At 46.8% G+C, this 20,868-nt stretch overlaps 1 protein-coding gene across 2 annotated transcripts in view; it reads right to left on the bottom strand.

The window, feature by feature from the left end:
* The window catches only part of PHIP (pleckstrin homology domain interacting protein), a 944,985-nt gene that overhangs the window by 182,771 nt on the left and 741,346 nt on the right, over positions 1-20,868 (bottom strand). For both annotated transcript variants that reach the window (XM_029595577.1, XM_029595576.1), the window contains exon 30: positions 2,219-2,339. In XM_029595577.1, coding sequence (XP_029451437.1) covers positions 2,219-2,339 — 121 coding nt within the window. The remainder of the gene's footprint in view (positions 1-2,218; positions 2,340-20,868) is intronic.

Genomic DNA, 20,868 nt, shown 5'->3' with positions numbered 1-20,868 from the left:
GCAGTTGGGTATGTCTCCATGTCAAGCCTTCAATGCCAGGAAAAAAAAGGCTTGGAGCCTATCCCTTCTGTACCTGAACTATTATGGGCAACATCTTTACACAGATGTAAAAGCCAAAGCCATAATGGCAATGTCCAACACAACTGTAGCAAATCTGGTGATGGGTCAGTAATGGATAATTTTGGTTTGCATAATGGACAGAACGAAGCCAATGGCCTGTTTTTCAGATATGGCAAGAAAAATTGACAGGGTAAAATCAAATGATGAAATTTTCCTCTTGGTAAGAGACCATTTTGAAGAAAAGAAAGAAAAGGTTGGATTGACAGATGGCCTAATGGCATTCTCAGCATTAAGACGACTGTGGGCTGCTTCAGTAGAAACACTGAAATAAAACAAAGTGCTAGAATACTTAAACTCAGGGGAGGGGGAACTACCATGCATGAGCAGTGAAAGGCCTCTGCCTTTCTACAGAGCTCTGGAAGATTCTGGCTGTGCACCAAGTGTGGTCACAGGATCTCATTTGAACTGCTTGTCTTCAGAGAAAAAAAAACATTTTTCCTTCTTCTGTATGATCTTCATAGCTACTGATAGCTCACTGAATCACAGACGTTGGTTAACTAGTCACTTGTTAACATCTGTGTAACCCTTACAACAGAATTATTTGCTTCAGCTGAATATTTGATATCTTAAATATTATATGAAGAAAGAGAGTCACATTAAAGAACATGAACAGAGCAATGAGCTTGGTTTCCAAGTGAAGAGATTGATGATATTTCTACTATTTATAGCAGGGGTGGGGAACCTCCAGTCCTCAAGTGACACACATGCAGTTGGGTTTTTAGGATATCCCTATTGAATATGACTGAGATTTGCATAGAATTGATGTAGTGTGCATGCAAATCTCGCTCATGCAAATTATTAGGGATAGTCTGAAAATCTACTGGTGTGTGGCCTTTGAAGACTGATGGCTCCCTACCCTTGATCTATAGCATTAGAAAAAAAGCAAAGCTACTCTGGCAATATCATCTTTTTAAAATGATTTAATTATTTCCTACTGAAGAGAGCATTCATGTGTGGTGCCAGACTACAGCACTAAAAACTGAAGTCATTTATACATTCACAGCACTAGTACAAAACGTATTGACTGTGTAAGTTTCCACACATTGCCCTGCCAATACACCTCAACTTTGCTCTAAGGAAACTCTCTCTAAGGGTAAAAGGCCACTTCAGTCTCCATGCCTATGCAATCTCTCTACAGAGAATGCCAACAATTGTGCCAAACTATGATACTGGTTTTATTGATGTGGATACCTTCCACTGAACTGACTGAACAGAGAGAACCAGCTCACAGCCACCAAATGATTCCCAGATAATAATGACTCCATCACTGACGAGACAGATTTTAACCTGTGAACGAGTGGAGAAGAACTCTGTAATCTTGTACTATTTCCCCCTTTCTCCCACATTTAGCCAGACAACTTAAAAAAAAGAATGCTTCAGGTTGTGAATTTTTAGTACTTTTCCCTCCAACCCAGATCTTTTCCATTAACTAGGCAAATTATTCTGCATATTTAGTTATGACAAAGACATTATTTAGAAACTCAATTTGTTCTAAGCATAAATGGTGTCAAAGAAAGGGCAATAGCTGTCAATATCAGATAAATGTCCAATGATACCAGATGCACATAAAACATATCCTAAACTCACACTGCAGAAACTAAATGTTAAAACAAGTTTTAAAGCAGTAAAGATATGACAGAAGTTATTCAGAGGCCATAATCAGAGATTACATTTTTATATAGAATTACTGCCAGATGCATACTTTAAAGATATTAAATTACAATGAACACATGTAAAAACGAAGTAATAACATGCAACACAGCCTATGCACAAAACTCTAGAAATGAAATCTGAATAGAATAAACTTGAAACAAGCATATCATATAAAAATAAAAAGAGAAAAAGAAAATCATTTAACTTTTAGCGTTCTTCATCCATCCTTTCTAAATAAAAAAAAAAAAAAAAAAGGGGGCGGGTAATAAATTCCTTTTTAATAATTGTTCACATTGATCTGGATTTACCTGAAGTTCTACCTCTTAGCAAGCTCTGTTTCTATTCTTTATAAAATAAAAAATTTTGCGCTAACCATTTAAAATTTACCGCTTAGCATTTTCTTACAGTCAAAGACCTCTTTATAATAAAATATGATAGATCTAACCTGTAAAATCTGTTTTCTAATCTTTGCTTAATTGTACTGAGGTCAGTTGGATATGCCACCACAGTGCAGTACACTGGATAAGCTTGGAGATCCACAGGTGCCACGAATGCAGAGGCAATATCTAAAATACAGTAGAAAAGAAGACAATTTTGTTTTGCATAAACCAACAATACTCAAAAAGCCAAACTCATAGCAAAATGATGAATCCAGCTATATTTATAGCAGAATAATGAATGAACTACGCTAAAAAAAAAGGGGGCGGAGGGGAAATTGTGCAGCCAGCTGCATCGTGGCGGTGCGTTTTCGCTTGTCGCAGTTGTGGGCTCGCCGCACAATTTCGCACCCATAGCGCCATGGGAAAATGTGTAGTTATTTCCTGTGGTGCAGCTGGCAATAATGTAGAAAGCAGAGTTGCTTACCTGTAACAGGTGTTCTTCCAGGACAGCAGGATGTTAGTCCTCACATATGGGTGACATCATCAGATGGAGCCCTATCACGGAACACTTTTGTCAAAGTTTCTAGAACTATGACTGGCACACATTGAGCATGTCCAGCATGCCACTAACCCTGCAGCCAGCAGGGGTCCCCCTTCAGTCTCGTTTGTAGCAAAAAGTACGAGCGAAAAATAAAATAATAAAATGTAAGCGAACCCAACTCCGCGAGGTAGCGGGTGGGTTTCGTGAGGACTAACATCCTGCTATCCTGGGAGAACACCTGTTACAGGTAAGCAACTCTGCTTCCTCCCAAGACAAGCAGGACGGTAGTCCTCACATATGGGTGAATAGTGAGCTATAGGATGCCCGAACAGAGTGAATCAAACAGCACCCAACAACGTGCAATAGGCATAACAGGGGTGCTGCTGGTTATGAGGTCAGCCTGAATTTCACAGTGGGTCGTAGGTAGGAAATTGGGTTATTAAACTGGAAACAAATTACGTAGTACAGACTGGCCAAAGATGGAATCTTGCTTGCCAGCCTTGTCGAGACAATAATGAGCTGCGAAGGTATGAAGAGAGCTCCATGTGGCAGCTCTACAGATGTCACCAATAGGTACGGAACGGAGGTGCGCCATTGACGTAGCCATGGCTCTGACCGAATACGCTTTCACGTGTCCCTGTAGCAGAAGGCCTGCTTGTTGGTAGCAGAAGGAAATACAGTCTGCCAGCCAGATGGATAGGGTCTGCTTGCCCACCGGAACTCCCAGTTTGGTTTTATTAAAGGAGAGAAAAAGTTGGGTGGACTTCCTATGGGCTGTAGTGCGGTCCAAATAAAAGGCGAGCGCACGTTTACAGTGCAAGGAATGCAGTGCCTGCTCACCTGGGTGTGAGTGAGGTTTTGGAAAAAAGGTAGGAAGTATTTTGGACTGATTTAAGTAGAAATCACAAACTACCTTTGGCAAAAATTTAGGGTGAGTGAGGAGTACCACACGATCGTGGATAAATTTGGTATAAGGTGGGTATGTTACCAGTGCCTGTAGCTCACTGACTCTGCGAGCTGATGTTATAGCAACTAGAAAGATCACTTTTCAAGTGAGAATTCGGAGCTCGCAGGAGTGTAGGGGCTCGAAAGGAGGTCGCATGAGCCATGCTAGCACAACATTGAGGTCCCATGCTGTTATTGGGGGACGCAGTGGAAGCTTCAGCTGGAGTAAGCCTCTCGAAGCGCCCTACAAGGGGTTGCGCCGAAATTGGGGCATCTCCTACACCTTTATGGTAAGCAGCTATGGCACTTATATGTACTCGGATGGAGGAAGTTTGTAGGCCAGACTCCGAGATGTGCCAGAGGTAGCCCAGGAACCTTGTTGTGGGGCAGGAAAAGGGATCTATTTCCTTTGTCATGAACCACAAGGAGAATCTTCTAGTAGAAGGCTTCCGTGACGCTATGAGGACCTGGGACACATCGTTAGAATCAACCTTTCAACATCCATGCCATCAAGAGACAGGGAGTAGAGGTTCGGATGATGCAACAGTCCGTTGTTCTGCGTTATTAGAGTTGGATCTGTGCCCAGGTGAATCGGTTGCTGGACTGAGAGGTTGCGTAGGATGGGAAACCAAACTTGTCACGGCCAGTATGGGGCTATGAGGATCATTGTGCTCCAGTCTTGTCGTAATTTCACGAGAGTCTTGCTGACGAGTGGAATAGGAGGGTATGTGTATAGAAGACCCGTGTTCCACAAGTGAGCGAAGGAATCCATCGGTGGTGACTCACGGCTGTGGTGTAGAGAGTAGAATCAATCTACTTTGCGGTTGTGAATTGATGCAAAGAGGTCTATGTGCAGGCGACCCCACTGATGGAAAATTCTGTTTGCTACGTGGGATCTAGGGCCCATTCGTGGGGATGAAATGTCCAGCTGAGACGGTCTGCCATCACATTGTCTATGCCTGCCAGGTAGGTTGCTCTCAGCAGCATGGAATGGGACAGCCCAGGCCCAGATCTGCGACGCCTCCTGGTGTAGCAGGTAAGAGCCTGTGCCCCCTTGCATGTTGAGATACCACATCGCTACCTGGTTGTCTGTTTGAATTAGGATTACCTTGTTGGATAGGCAATCCTGAAATGCAAATAGAGCATATCGTATTGCCCAGAGCTCCAGAAAATTTATCTGGTTGTTCGCTTCCGCCCTGGTCCAGGCTCCCTGGGTTTGTAATTGGTTGACATGGGCTCCCCAACCTAGGTTGGAGGCATCTGTAGTCACTGTGATTTGAGGAGTTGGTGGTTGGAAGGCCTAACTGAAGGCCTAACTGAAGATTGGACTCCTGTATCCACCAAGCCAGTGAGTGGCAAAGCTGTCTGGTTACATGGACGGTCTGAGACAGATCTTAGTTTGATTGGGACCACTGGGACTTTAAAATCCATTGTGTCACTCTCATGGCTAGTCGAGCCATGTGGGTAACGTGAACTGTAGATGCCATGTGTCCTAGCAAGGTTAGCAGGTGATGAGCTGAAGTTGTCTGGCGAGCCTGTACTGCTTTGGCCAAAGTTGACAGTGTGCGTGCTTGGTCCTTTGGGAGGAACGTTCTGGCTTGAATGGTGTTTAGATCTGCTCCGATGAACAAGAGGGTGCGTGACGGAGTCAGATGAGATTTGGGACAGTTTGTGAGAAAACCCAAGAACTGTAGCAGTTGTATGGCAAGACGGAGGGATTGAAGTACTCCCTCCTTGGATGGACCAAGTCTATCCGTATCTAGACGATTGGACTAGCCAATCGTCTAGATACGGATAGACATGGATACTGCACTGTCTTAGGTTTTTGCCAGGCATTTCGTAAATACTCGGGGTGTTGATGCCAGGCCGAATGGCAGCACCTGGTACTGGAAATGCCTTTGACCTACTATAAATCTGAGATATTTTCAATGAGGAGGGGATATGGCTATATGGGCATAATCCTCCTGAAGATCTAGAGAACAGAGCCAATCTGCCTTCTGCAGGAGAGGGGGCATGGTGCCCAAGGTAACCATCCTGAACTTTTCCTTGCGGAGAAGTTTGTTTAGGACGCGGAGGTCCAGTATAGGCCGTATGCCGCTTGATGTTTTTGGAATCAGAAAATAATGAGAGTAGAACCCTTTTCCTTGCTGCAGTCGGGGAATCTGTTCCACGGCATTGGACTGCAGGAGGACTGAGAGTTCTGCCTCGAGAAGTGGAGTGTGGTCAGTTAGACTCCACGTCGGACATGGTGGAGAGTCCAGGGGTAGTGTAAGGAAATTTAGATGGTAACCGTGGGCTATTACAGAAAGGACCCATTGGTCGGTGGTGATTGTGTGCCATTTGTTGACAAAGTGGCACAGGCGGCCTCCCACAGGAAAGGTGGTTGGAGGGGGGGGTTGACTGCTGCTCTCTAGATGGAAGTCAAAACCCCAATGCAGGACCAGAGTCTGAGGAGCTGGTTGGGTTTTTGGGGCCTGGACTGACGAGGCTTGCCTCTGAGAGAGGGTCTGGTTAGTCTAGCCCGGGATGGAGGAGGGAAATACCTGTGTGGTTTATAGGTTAGTCTTCTAGGTTCTCGTCGAAAGTTCTCTTGGTGGTAGACGAGAAGTCCAAGGGGACAGTGGACAGTTGGCACAAGGTTTCGTGGTGGTCTTTGAGTTGCGCTACTGCCTCTTGAATTTTTTCACCAAACAAATTGTCCCCTATGCATGGAAGATCTGCTAACCTACCCTGGACTTCCTGGCGAAAATCAGAGGATTTAAGCCAAGCCCAGCGCCTGGCGCTTATTCCTGCCGCTGATACTCTGGAGGCAGTGTCGAAGATATCATACACTGCCCTGACCTCGTGTTTCCCAGCATCGAGTCCCTTCTGGAGAATGGTAGATAATCCTTCCTGGACTTCAGGCAGGGTCTCGGAGAAGTCTTGGATTTGTTTCCAGAGATTTCTGGTGCACTGTGTCATGTATAACTGGTAGGCTGCTATACGGGCCATCAGCATAGATCCCTGGAAAACTCTTCGGCTGAAGGCGTCCAAGGACTTCATCTCTTTGCCAGGTGGGGCAAAGTACTCCACCACTACGGAGTGGTGGAGTACTTGGCTCTTTTGAAAACCTGGAGCTGACTGAACCAGGTATGTAGCGTCAGTTTTCCTGTTGACTGGTGACACTGTTCCAGGGTGTTCCCAGGTACGGTGTAAGAGGTCAAGCAGAACTTCGTGGATCGGAATTGCCATTACCTCTTTGGGGGCATCCACGAACTGAGGCACCTCCAGCATTTTAAGCCTGGCATCCTCCTCCATTTGTAATTTAAAGGGGATGGTTTCAGACATCTCCTTTATAAAACTGGCAAATGATAGGTCCTCCGGAGGGGAGCTGTGTCTTTCTTCCGGGGATGAAGGCTCTGACAGAAGGTCTTCAGAATCTTGAGAGTCAGAGGAATCATCACCCCAAGGGTCATATGGTGGGTCTCCTCCACCCTGCGGGCCTTAAGATGGAGGCAGAAGTCCAAGTCCAGCTGGATGAGAAGGTGGCACCGATGGAAAATGTGGAGCCATCCAGATAGGTGGAAGCGGCACAGAGGACGGTGGTGGTGGTACCGATGGCATCGGTGTTTTCGATGGGCATCTGGGTACGAGTAAACCCGATGGCCCAGGAATCGGCTTTAGCATTAGTGGCTCCTGGAGAGAAGAAGCACGGTCTGGTTCTTCATTGTCCGAAGCCAGAGGTATTAGGATCAATGCCGGAGAAGGGATCGATGGTTGTGGAGGTTTCACTGGTCCAGAAGGAACAGGCACCGAAAGAAGTGTACCGATCAGGATGCCCAAACATTCGAGGAGTGGAGCCAGAGTAGGCACCGGATCAGGCGTCGGTATGGGAGTCTGCGCTGGCGGTGACTGAAATCCCCGAAGGTCCTGAAGGACAGCCTCTTGGACCATCCGGTCCAATTCCTCCTGGAAGGTTGGTATGGGTAACGCAGCGGCCGTGGTTGGAGGCTGAGTAGACGTTGCCAGAGGGTCCACAGGAATTTGTGGAGTCTTGGCATCCGGCACCGTTGTAGGTGGGGAATGCCTCAGTGTCCCGGGTCCAGAGTAGGATGGGGACTCCTCTCCCCAGGACTTCTTGGAAGGCGGCTCAGCCGTGGTAGATGCCGATGGCTTGTTGGTGCTGACACCGGATGAGGATTCACGTCAGTGCCGGTGCTTTTCGTGATGCTCGGCCTGGTCCTTCTCCGGCGCCGAGGATGTTGAAGCCTTTGAGCGGGACAATGCCGGTGACAGCTGGTCACTGGTGTCTTGATGTTGTTGAGACATCGATGGAGAAGGAGTCAAGGATGAAGAAACCTTTCCGACTAGGCGCACTTTTAGCTGGAGTCGATGGAGACGAGCGCTTAGAGGCGAACAGATGTTCCATCTTCTCCAGGCGGGCGCAGCGGCCTTTAGGGGTCATTTGGGCACAATTAGTGCATCGTTGGACATTGTGAAAGGCCCCAAGCATAAGATGCAGACGTCATGAGGGTCCGTAATGGACATAGTCCCCACTCGGGGCACTTCCGAAACCCGGTCGCTATTTTGAAAAAAGGGGCGGTGTGCGGTTGGTGGTTGTCGGGCACCGATAGGAACACCACCGGGAACCGACCACAACAAACGTGGTAAACTTACCAGCGTTAGCGGAGGTCGATGGGGACCCCGGGAAGGGGAAAAGTTTTTAAATTTTTGAGAAAAAGTTCCGTGAAAAATAATTGTGAGAAATTTTTAGAGATTCTAAGAACCGCGAGGCAACTGCTGCGCGGAAAAGGAGAGACTGAAGGGGGATCCCTGCTGGATGCAGGGTTAGTGGCATACTGGGCATACTTAGTGTGCCAGTCAAAGTTCTAGAAACTTTGACAAAAGTGTTCCGTGATAAGGCTCCATCTGATGATGTCACCCATATGTGAGGACTGCCATCAGGCTTGTCCTGAGAGAAAACATTATCGCCCGCTGAGCTGCGGGGCCATAACCACACCCAAACCCCGCCCACTCCTCCCCTTCCCCTCATTTAAATACCACCATTATCACATGCGGTAAGGCGTTATCGCACGTGAAAAGGCCTTAACGTACGAGATAAGACCACATCACATTTTGATAAATGACCCAATTGGTATGGAGGGCCTAAGAACAGAGGATAGAAAAGAAATTTTTATTTTCTCTTTTTCCAAACAAAGAAAGAAAGGAAAGAAATCTTGCAAAAATCATTTGGAAGAGTCAGCCCTTATCCTTGCTATCTGGAAGTAAATTCATTGAACAGAAGCTCTCCTTACTAACAAATTAAAAAAACAATGCATAAATGGTGAAATCATTTTTATTTACTTGCATAGGGCATTTAACTGGAGTTATTAATCTTCCAAATTATAAAACTAAGCTTAAAATTCAGAATGTTATATCTTATTTAAACTTAGGGATTGAAATACGCTCTAGTACAAACTGTTTTGAAACAGTAAGCAATGATATTATGAGGGCTACAAGGCAAGAGAGAAGTCATGGTGAACAGGTATGCCAGTCAAAAAAAATTGGTTTGGCTCATTGTTTCAGGCATTTGAGAATTTTGTTTTCAAACTCCTATTTGTTTCAATTCATGTTCAAAAGATATACACATAAATGCTGTTTCACATGCATAAAATGTTACATGAAGATGTACTGAACAAATCCACATCTCTAAAGGTGAGCATGACAGCATTTATATATTGTGATCCCCTAAATTGTCTTTATATATGTTCATTTTTTTATTGCTGTTAACAGTGAAAACTAGCAGCCCTATTCACAAGAACTGTGTTACCATGGAAACATGCATTATTAGTAAACAGAACATGTTAGAAATAATGGAAACTATTGTAAACAAGCATTTTCTCATGTTAAATCGGTAATACGGCTGCAAAGATCTAATCTGGTCTCCACTATGTGAAACAGATTTTATCCCACAAGCTATAAAGATATTTACATTTTCAGGGTTAATTTAATTTTTGCATCATGATAGTCTGAGGAAAAATATTTATTATTCAAATAGTTTAGTAAGAATAGACTATACTAGCATTCAAATCATCACTACATGATAAATTTTCAATGTATTTGAATACCTTGAGAGGAAAGCAAAATTGATTAACTATATCTGGTGGTCTGATGTCACTGCAGGAGTATATATACTGTGATATCATCTTTGCTCCGTCTCCATTTGCTGGTAGAGGTGCATAACCACTAATTTTGGATTCATTTGTTTGGACGCTAAGAAAGTTTGTTTCTAATTTGTAAACCCTTACTCTGTAAGGGTCGATATGCATTCTGCATGTGTGACTGAGGTGAAGTATTTTGGCCATCATGTAGTTTCTCTGTAGAGTTTGTAGCAGTCCAGCTTGTTTTTTTGCCCTCTAGGTGATTTATTAATGTTTTAGGGCCAGATGTATTTGCATTGCTGCCTTTTCATAGATAAGGTTGCTGTTTCAGTCCTGAGTTTCTGCTGTAATGGCATGATATGGCAAGGGTCTAGGTCAGGGGTCAGGAACCTTTTTGGCTGAGAGAGCCATAAACGCCACATATTTTAAAATGTAATTCCATGAGAGCCACACAATATGTTTAAAACTAAATACAAGTAAATGTGTGCATTTTATGTAAGATCACACTTTTAAAGTACAATAAATCTCTGAAAATATTACACCAGGCCTTAAGACACCAATACATCTCCTATTAGGAAAATGGACCAAGTCAGGCTGCTATAGAGTCCTACACAGAAACTACACGCCAGCAGAAAACCTCACCTGAATCACGTGCTGTCCCTCACCTAACATAGAATAAAGAGACCAAAACGCATAACAAGAAGCATGCAGAAAAAACTGAATTGAAAACTGCAACAAGCCAGAGTCTCTGTATGCAGTGTAACAAAGGAAAAAAGAAACATCACCCATCCTTATAAAACAAATCAAGAAATATAAAATCATCAGCAATAAAACTGTACTAACAAAAAGAACATATTTCGAAACAGCTGATGAGTGGAATATCCAATAATTAAAAACTCTTATAAAACATTTCCAGATACCAACAAAATATTTCAAAATAGCACAAAGACCCAGTAATGAAAAATAATAAGGATACAAAAATTTTTTTGCTCTGCATACCTGGGAACGTTTGATATCCAGGTGTCCTGAGATTGTTCTGAATTAGCAGGAGGTGGGGTGCTTTGCTTGGAACTTTCTCCTCTCTGTCACATACCTTTCTCCTCTCTGTCACATACCTCTCTCTCACACTGGCGCTCAATGACACACCTATACACACATGCTCTCAGTACTCACATATACACATGTTTTTTTCTCTCTCACTTATATAGGCTCTTAATTACACATTTACACACATGCTGTCTATCTTTTCACACTTTCACACACACACACAGGCTTTCAATCACACAAATACATGCTGTCTTTTTCTCTCACACACAGACTCATTCACATGCTTACAAACATGTCCTCTCTTTCTCTCATTTACACACAGGCTCTCAATCACATACTCACATACTCCCTCACCTAAACCAGCTCTCAATCACACACAGACACACATGATCTCTCTCTTACTTATACACACAGGCTCTTAATCATACATACACATGATTTCTCTCACACACAAAGGATCTCAATCATACACACATACTCTTTCACACAAACAGGTTTTCAATCACAAACTTACAAATACAGGTTCCCAATGGTAAACTTACATTCATGCTCTCTCTCTCACAGGCAGGCTCTCAATCATAGACATACTCTCTTTCACATATACAGGCTCTCAATCATTCACATACATGCAATCTCTCACTCACACACACACGCGCGCGCCCCCCCCCCCCCGCGGCCCGGAAGAGGAAGTGGAGAGTATCGGGTGCATGCGCGGCAGGAAGAGGCCACGCTAGTGCGCTCGGCATGGGCCCGAAGAAAAGAAGACTGCAGCGCGGCTCAGAGGAAAATGAAGAGGTTCAGCCGCGGCCGATGGGACTCCGCCTCCGCGAGGGCTGAAAATGAAGGAGGTTAGCGTTGGGAGGAGGCTGCTGCTGCCGCGAGTTCCCGGGATGGGGGTGAGAGAGAGTGAATGAGCGAGCAAAAACAGCTTGCTCGCTCATTCACTCTCTCTCTCCCCCACCCCCACCCCGGGAACTCGCGGCAGCAGCAGCCTCCTCCCAACGCTAACCTCCTTCATTTTCAGCCCTCGTGGAGGCGGAGTCCCATCGGCCGCGGCTGAACCTCTTCATTTTCCTCCGAGCCGCGCTGCAGTCTTCTTTTCTTCGGGCCCATGCCGAGCGCACTAGCGTGGCCTCTTCCTGCCGCGCACGCACCCGATACTCTCCACTTCCTCTTCCGGGCCGCGGGGGGGGGGGGGGGCGGGAAGAAGAGAGCACGCCGGTGCCGCTGACTCCAGCTGTCCTGCCGCGTTCCGCCCGGGCTGACAGGATTTTAAGCCCGGGCGGAGGAGGACCGGGCACAGCTGGATCAGCGGGAAAGTGTGGCGACACTTGTCTGCGAGCCAGATGCAGCCTTCAAAAGAGCCATATCTGGCTCGGAGCCATGGGTTCCCGACCCCTGGTCTAGTTAGTTTTATTTTGTAGGGGGTTTGTGATAATTCATAAAGTGTTTGGCAATGGAGGGAGCTTGTTTTGCTGATACTGAGGTGATATCAAATTAGAATTTTTATTTTTGCATGTCCTAGTTCTGGTCTGCACCTGTTGCAGACCAGAACTAAGTTCTTTGATTATTATTAGTATAGATATTTTATTGCAGCTATATTCTCTACATTTTGGGAAATATGAATCATAAGAATACATTCATATTTGTTTTGTTACATTATTTGATCTGAAGTTTCTGTTAAGTGTTCTTTGTTTACTTTTTACATGATATTGTGTATTTATAAACTATAATAAATTAATACAGATTAATAAAAATGACAGGAGTCCAATGTACCTATAAAAAATAGGATAATGCATAAACATTGGCAAGTTAAATGTAAGACATTGATAAGACAGGCTAAGAAAGAATTTGAAAAGAAGTTGGCCGTAGAGGCAAAAACTCACAGTAAAAACTTTTTTAAATATATCCGAAGCAGAAAGCCTGTGAGGGAGTCAGTTGGGACCATTAGATGATCTAGGGGTTAAAGGGGCAATTAGAGAAGATAAGGCCATCACAGAAAGATTAAATTATTTTTTTGCTTCAGTGTTTACTGAAGAGGATTTTGGGGAGATACCTGTATCGGAGAAGGTTTTCATGGGTGATGATTCAGATGGACTGAACAAATCATGGTGAACCTAGAAGATGTGGTAGGCCTGACTGACAAACTGAAGAGTAGTAAATCAGCTAGACCGGATGGTATACACCCTAGGGTTCTGAAGGAACCAAAAAAATGAAATTTCAGACCTATTAGTAAAAATTTGTAACCTATCATTAAAATCATCCATTGTTCCTGAAGACTGGAGGGTGGCTAATGTAACCCCAATATTTAAAAAGGGCTCCAGGGGCAATCCGGGAAACTGCAGATCAGTTAGCCTGACTTCAGTGCCAGGAAAAATAGTGGAAAGTGTTCTAAATATCAAAATCACAGAACATAGAAAGACATGCTTTAATAGTCAGCATGGCTTTACCCAAGGCAAGTCTTGCCTCACAAATCTGCTTCACGTTTTTGAAGGCGTTAATAAACATGGAGATAAAGGTGAACTGGTAGATGTAGTATATTTGGATTTTCAGAAGGCGTTTGACAAAGTTCCTCATGAGAGGCTTCTAGGAAAAGTAAAAAGTCATGGGATAGGCAGCGATGTCCTTTCATGGATCACAAACTGGCTAAAAGACAGGAAACAAAGAGTAGGATTAAATGGACAATTTTCTCAGTGGAAGGGAGTGGCGCAGTGGAATGCATCAGGGATCTGTATTGGGACCCGTACTTTTCAATATATATATAAATGATCTGGAAAGAAATACGACAAGTGAGGTAATCAAATTTGCAGATGATAAAAAATTGTTCAGAGTAGTTAAATCACAAGAATATTGTGATAAATTGCAGGAAGACCTTCTGAGACTGGAAAATTGGGCATCCAAATGGCTGATGAAATTTAATGTGGATAAGTGGAAGGTGATGCATATTTGGAAAAATAACCCATGTTATAGTTACACAATCAGGTCGATACAGTTATGCCGCGTTAGAAAGAGTGCGGCAGTGCAGGGCGCACCCTCGTTCCCCGCACGCACAGTTCTCTTCACATATCGCTCGATACTCTATTCAAATTGCTTGCAAATGCAAGCCGCGTCTGCAAAGCGTTAGGCCCGCGCAACCCATTTTACTGTATAGGCGCTTAATATAACACCTATACAGTATCCTGGGTGCGCTGGTACCTGTCATTTCAAATGTCATTTCAACTGACATTTGAAATGACAGGTACCAGGAAGTGGATGGTTTCCCCCCTCCCGAAGCAAGGCGGGAAGGGGGAAACCATCAAAACTAAAACAACCAAAACTAAAACAAAAGTTGTTATATATATATATATATATATATATATATATATACCTAGATGTCATTTTCCGAATCCCCCATCTCCACGCGCGTTTATCCAGGCGGCGGCGGGAGCCCGTTCATCCAGGCGGCAGCGGGAGGCGGCGGGCGGGTGGGCGCGCGTTTATCCAGGCGGCGGCAGGAGGCAGCGGGCGGGCGCCCGTTCATCCAGGTGGCGGCAGGAGCCCTCGGGCATGTGGGCGTGCGTTTATCCAGGCGGCGGCGGGAGGGTGGGCGTCCGTTCATCTTTAGCATTTTATGAGAACTGTAATTTTTTTTGTAAGCCGCTGTCAGCTCCCATACGGAACATGCGGGATGAAATAATTTTTTTAAGCAAATAACTAATGCAATCGGAGTTCCGTGCAGCATCGTTCATGCAAAAAGAAGGGCTGAATGCAGTTTGAAAGCGGGTTAGTATATATGGAGGTCGTCCATGGTGCAGGACTAACACCAGGTAGAGGGTAGGCGGTAAACTAACAGGTTAAGGACGCGGCAAAATAGCGGGTTACAAAGGCTATAATCGGAGCGTGCGTCACAGTATCGGAGGGAATAGCTAATTCCTTTATTAAATAGCTAATTCGTTCATTTACATATGATATACATGCTGGGTGCAGAAAGGGTTATGCGTCGGTTTCAAGAAGCGCTAAGGACGCGTGAAACTGGAGACTGTATCACAGGATCGCTTTACGCGTCCCAATTGTGCGCCCACAGTGAGTTGCAGACGGAGAATCTCCAATCGCACTTTACAGTATAGACCTGAATGTTAGGTTCCATATTAGGAGCTACCACCCAAGAAAGAGATCTAGGCGTCATAGTGGATAACACATTTAAAATCATCGGTTCAGTGTACTGCGGCAGTCAAAAAAGCAAACAGAATGTTGGGAATTATTATAAAGAGAATGGTGAATAAAACAGAAAATATCATAATGCCTCTGTATCGCTCCATGGTGAGACCGCACCTTGAATACTGTGTACAATTCTGGATGCCACATCTCAAAAAAGATATAGTTGCAATGGAGAAGGTACAGAGAAGGGTGACCAAAATGATAAAGGGAATGGAAAAGCTCCCCTATGAGGAAAGACTAAAGAGGTTAGGACTTTTCAGCTTGGAGAAGAGACGGCTGAGGGGGGATATGATAGAGGTGTTTAAAATCATGAGAGGTCTAGAACGGGTTAATGTGAATCAGTTATTTACTCTTTTGGATAATAGAAAGACTAGGGGGCACATTTAAAACTAATCGGAGAAAGTTATTTTTCACTCAACGCACAATTAAACTTTGGAATTTGTTGCTAGAGGATGTGGTTAGTGCAGTTAGTGTAGCTTGTTTAAAAAAGGATTGGATAAGTTCTTGGAGGAGAAGTTCATTACCTGTTATTAATTAAGTTGACTTAGAAAATAGCCACTGCTAATACTAGCAACAGTAGCATGGAATAGACACTGAGGTAGATCTTAAATAAGTACACCGGATTTTATAAGATACGCGCGTAGCCGCGCGTATCTTATAAAATCCGGGGTAGGCACGCACAAGGCTGCGCAAAATCGGCAGCCTGCGCGCGATGAGCAGCCTGCCTCCGTTCCCTCCGAGGCCACTCCGAAATCGAAGTGGCCTCGGAGGGAACTTTCCTTCCGCGTCCCCCCACCTTCCCCTCCCTTCCCCTATCTACCCCACCCCCCAGCCCTACCTAAATCCCCCCCCCCCCACTTTTGTTGTACAAGTTACGCCTGCTTGAAGCAGGCGTAACTTGCCCGCACCGTCTCAGCATCCCCCGGCACAGGCTGCAGTGCTGGGGGACTCGGGACCACCCGCCCTCGAACCATCGCCATGCCCCTGGACCCGCCCCGGACCGCACCCTGACACTCCCCCAGACACGCCCCTTTTACGAAGCCCCGGGACTTGAGCGCATTCTGGGGCTTTGCACGCGCCGGCAGCCTATGCTGGGCATCCTCAGTGTGCCAGTCAAAGTTCTAGAAACTTTGACAAAAGTATTCCATGACAGGGCTCCATCTGATGATGTCACCCATATGTGAGGACTACCATCCTGCTTGTCCCGGGAGAATGCCCATTCATTTTAACCTTGGGAGGTCATACCCACAAAATTCAGTTCTGGCTACACCATTGGGCAGCAGGCTCCTGCTGGAGGGGTTACTGCTCATGTGCTTGAGTTCAACAGTCGTGAGGAGAGTCTAACTTTCTATGTCTCAAGTGACTGTTTTGGCCTTGGCATGTGGTACGAGGGTGGGGAGTGCATTGCTGCTAGGCTTAGCCTAGGGGGAGGGGAAGGAATAGGCATCAGAAAGGGATGAACCAGTGGCATAAATTCTGCTTAAGCAGTTTCTGTAGTGAGGTGGGGGTGGGAATCCAGAAAAAGTCTCTACAGCCTGCTACTGCCCCCTTCCCAACTCAGAACAGCTGAAAGTCTGTAGGGCAAGCCCTGAAGGGTGTACAGCCTGTGCTTGAACACCAGAAGATCCAAAGGGAAACACAACCTGGTTGATAATCTTCAGGGGCCTCAGCAAAGAAGGAAAAATCAGTACAGGGCACGTGAGCTGACACACACATTCAGACCCTGCAGCAGCCCCAACCCTTCAAATCCTCCACAGATTTTCTGTTACAAGGAAACTCATGCAAGTGATGGGGCCTCTGCTGAGCCTGAGGAGGCACAAGGACTCTCAAACCCCATACTGACTTCCCCCACTATTGCTGCAGACAATGCCTCAAGATATCAGTCACTGCAGGGTCTGAGAGTAGTCAAATCAGGCAAGCTGATGTGAGGGGAGAGCTAGAGATGGGGGAAGGCTTAGGGCCTGGGATGGGATCATTGGATGTGGGTAAGAGTGAGAAGTTGCGAGGGTGGGAAGGATAGGTTTAAGAGTAGCTAGTACGAGGCCATGCCGAGGGGGTGGCATGGAGAGAGAATTAAAAAGAGGAGGATCCAAGAAAGATCCATGGAAGTGGATGATGCCCTTCCCCCTCTGAAATCTTTACTTTGGGAGGCCTCAAATTTGAGCTTATGTTTTTATACATTTATATGAGTTGAATCACCAGTGGGTTTGTCTGTCTGGCCAGTCAGTCCATGTTGGTCCTTCTGATGCTGTCAGTATGAATCTGGAGCCTTAAGATATTTTCTTTGAATTTAGTAAATGAACTGATGGATAGGGCAGTTGATTACCTGTAACAGGTGATCCTCCTAGGACACCAGAATGTTAGTCCTCACATGCTTTGACCAGCAGACTGAGCATGCCCAGGCTCTACTATCCACACGTCCATACAAGGTCCCCCTTCAGTCTTGTAACATAGCAAAAGAAACAAGCGAAAAAATAAAACAACAAAGCGAAGATGAACCCAACGTCATGGGGAGGTGAGTGGGATTCCTGAGGACTAACATCCTACTGTCCTAGGAGAACACCTGTTACAGGTAAGCAACTACGCTTTCTCCTAGGACAAGCAGGATGGTAGTCCTCATATGTGGGTGAGTAGAGAGCTCCAGACTGCCCTATTCAATCGGAGAGATCAACAGTGGCTGAACAAGGTGCCAATAGGCACAACACAACTGCAGTGCTGTGGGAAACAGGGGGCGGTCTGCTCCCACAAGAAGCACGAGCAAAGAGAGTTGGGTTCAGATCTGGAACAGGTTGCGTAGGATGGACTGACCGAAGGCACTGTCCTGACGGCTATCCCTATCAAGGCAATAGTGAGCTGCAAATGTGTGGCGAGAACTCCAGGTTGTGGCCCAGCAAATTTCTGCGACAGGGACTGCACGCAAATGAGCCACAGATGCTGCCATAGCCCGCATGGAGTGAGCCTTTTCCCTGCAGGTTAGCTGAAGGCCTGCCTGATTGTAGCAGAAGGCAATGCAATCTGCTGGCAGTTAGACAAGGTCTGTTTTCCCACCATCATCCCAGCCTGTTGGAATCAAATGACACGAAGAGCTGGGTGGACTGTCTGTTGCTTGCCATGCGATCTCGGTAGAAGGCTAAAGACCGTTTATAGTCCAGGGTGTGGAGAGCTCGTTCCCCTGGATGGGAATTAGGCCTCAGAGAAAAGGTGGATAAAACAATCGACTGGTTGATGTGGAAATCAGTCACCACCTTGGGCAGGAACTTAGGATGCATACACAGAACCACACGGTCGTGGAAGAACTTCATGTACGGTGCCATATGTGGCCAGGGCCTGAAGCTCACTGACCCTGCAAACGGAAGTGATCGCCACCAGAAATATGATTTTCCAGGTGAGGAACTTCAGATCACAGGACTGTAGTGGCTCAAAGGGAGGCCCCATCAGTCTTGCCAGGACAATGTTGAAGTGCCAGGATACTGCCAGAGGCTGAAGAGGGGGCTTCAGCTGGAGGAGACCCTGTATGAAATGGCCAACTAGGGGTTGGACCGAAATGGGCGTACCAGCGACACCTCGGTGATACATGCTGACAGCGCTGAAGTGCACCTTGACGGAACTGGTCTGGAACCCACAGTCGGATAAGTGCCACAGGTAGTCCAGCAGCCAGGGGAGAGGGCAAGAGAAGGGGGTCTAAACCCATGCCCTCCACACCAGATAGAAAAACGCTTCCATTTCAAACTGTAGGACACCCTGGTCGAAGGTTTCCGGGACTCTTATCAGAACCCAGGAAACATAGTCCAAGAGCTGTAATGGCTGAAGGATTATGGCTGTGAGGGCCAGTGCCTGGAGGTTCGGGTGGAGCAGGGTGCCCTGGTTCTGTGATATGAGATCGGATGCCGTCCCCAGCGGAATGGGCGCATGCACCAACAGGTCCTGGAGAAGTGGGAACCAAACCTGCCGAGGCCAGGATGGTGCCACGAGTATCATGGCGCCGTCCTGCTGAAGCTTTGACAGAGTCTTCGGGAGGAGTGGTAGAGGAGGGCACACATACAGGAAGCCCTGCCCCCTGTGAAGGGAGAAGGAATTGCAGGCCGGGTGACCGTTTCCCACTAGTAGGGAGCAGAACTTGCTCACCTTGTGGTTGAGAGGGGAGGCGAACAGGTCCACATCCGGTATACTCTACCGGTGGAACAGGCTGGCCGCCACCGCTGGGTTGAGGGACTACTCGTGTGGTTGGAAGGACTGGCTGAGGCGGTTCCCCAGCACATTGAGGTGGCCTTGTAGGTAGGTGGCCTGTAGATACATCCCTTGGACCTGCACAGCCTCTTGGCAGAGGAAGAACAAGCCCGTGCCACCCTGTTTGTTGATGTACCACATCGCAACTTGGTTGTCCATCCTTATCAGAACTTCCTTGGATGACAACTGATCTATGAATGCCCACAAGGCATACCGTGTCACCCAAAGCACCAGAAGATTTATCTAGGAACATGCTTTGGCGGCGGCCCAAAGGCCTTGTGTATGTAGGCCGTTCGTGTGGGCTCCCAACCCCTCGGGAGAAGCATTGGTGGTGAGGGTCACCTGGGGCGGCGTGGGCTGGAAGGGGAGTCTACGTTCCAGACTGGTGAGGGCTTCCCACCAGGTCAGAGATACCTTGAGAGAATCCGTGGCAATGACTGGAACCCCTAGATCCTGAGATGTCTGCTGCCACTGGGACCGCAAGGTCCACTGAGTGCTCCTCATGCAGAGGCAGGCCAAGGGAGTCACATGGACGGAGGCAGCAATGTGGTCCAGTAAGCGGAGCAGAAGATGGGCTGGCACCCTCTTGCTGCTGCGGACGGTAGCCAGCGAGGCAAGGGCAATCGCCCGGTCTCTGGGCAGGAAAGCTTTTGCTTGTGCCGTATCCAACCAGGCACCTATGAAGTGCAGCTGAGGGAATGGACAGAGGTGTGACTTGGGGAAGTTGATAAAACCCACGGTTTGTAGGGTCTGTACTGTCAAGGCCAGAGCTTGCAAGGCCCCAGAGCAGGATTCGCTCCTGAACAGTTAGTCGTCCAGGTATGGAAACACATGGACCAAGCAATGTCTGAGGTAGGCAGCCACCACAATTAAGCATTTGGTGAAGATGTGGGCGCTGATGCCAGCCCACAGGGCAGCAGTTTGTATTGGAAATGTCCCCAACCACAGGAGGTACTTCCTGTGGTTGGGGACAATCACAACATGTATGTATGCCTGCTTCAAGGAGGAAAGCCAGTGTCCTCTTCGGAGAAGTGGGATCAGCATGTCCAGAGAGACCATCTTGAATTTTTCTCTTACGAGAAACCTGTTCAATGCCCTGAGGTCGAGAAGCCGCCATTCCTTTTTGGGATGAGGAAATACCTCGAGTAGAACCCTCGGCCCTGTTGATGGCAAGGGATCAGTTCCACTGTGCCTGCTGCGAGGAGGGCGGAGAGTTCCGTCTGGAGAACGGCCAAATCGGCAGATGAACTCCACGATGGGACATGGGGGAGGGTCTTTCGGAGCTGACTGAAAAGCAGATGGTACACCTGGCAGACAATGGAGAGGACCCAGCGATCCAATGTTACCTCTTCCTAGTGACAGGCAAAGCTGAGGAGCCTGCTGCCAACTGGGGGATCTGGCGCCAGGGGAACTGCTACCTGACTTGTGTTCCCTCGCTGACAATCAAAAGCCCATGACCGGGGCGTGCTGGGGAGGACGACCCCTGGAACTGGTTCGAGGTGGGCGAATCCAAGCGGCCAGAGGATAATACTTCCTCTGCCGATAAAAAGGTTTACGATAACTTTGCCTGGAGGATTTCCTGGCAGAGGACGACCCTTCTGAGGCACCAGAGGACAGC

Source organism: Rhinatrema bivittatum, chromosome 3 (genome assembly GCF_901001135.1).
Source record: "Rhinatrema bivittatum chromosome 3, aRhiBiv1.1, whole genome shotgun sequence".
Taxonomy (NCBI): domain Eukaryota; kingdom Metazoa; phylum Chordata; class Amphibia; order Gymnophiona; family Rhinatrematidae; genus Rhinatrema; species Rhinatrema bivittatum.
The sequence above is the reverse complement of the archived record's forward strand: the minus strand, read 5'-3'. Positions and strand labels throughout refer to the sequence as shown.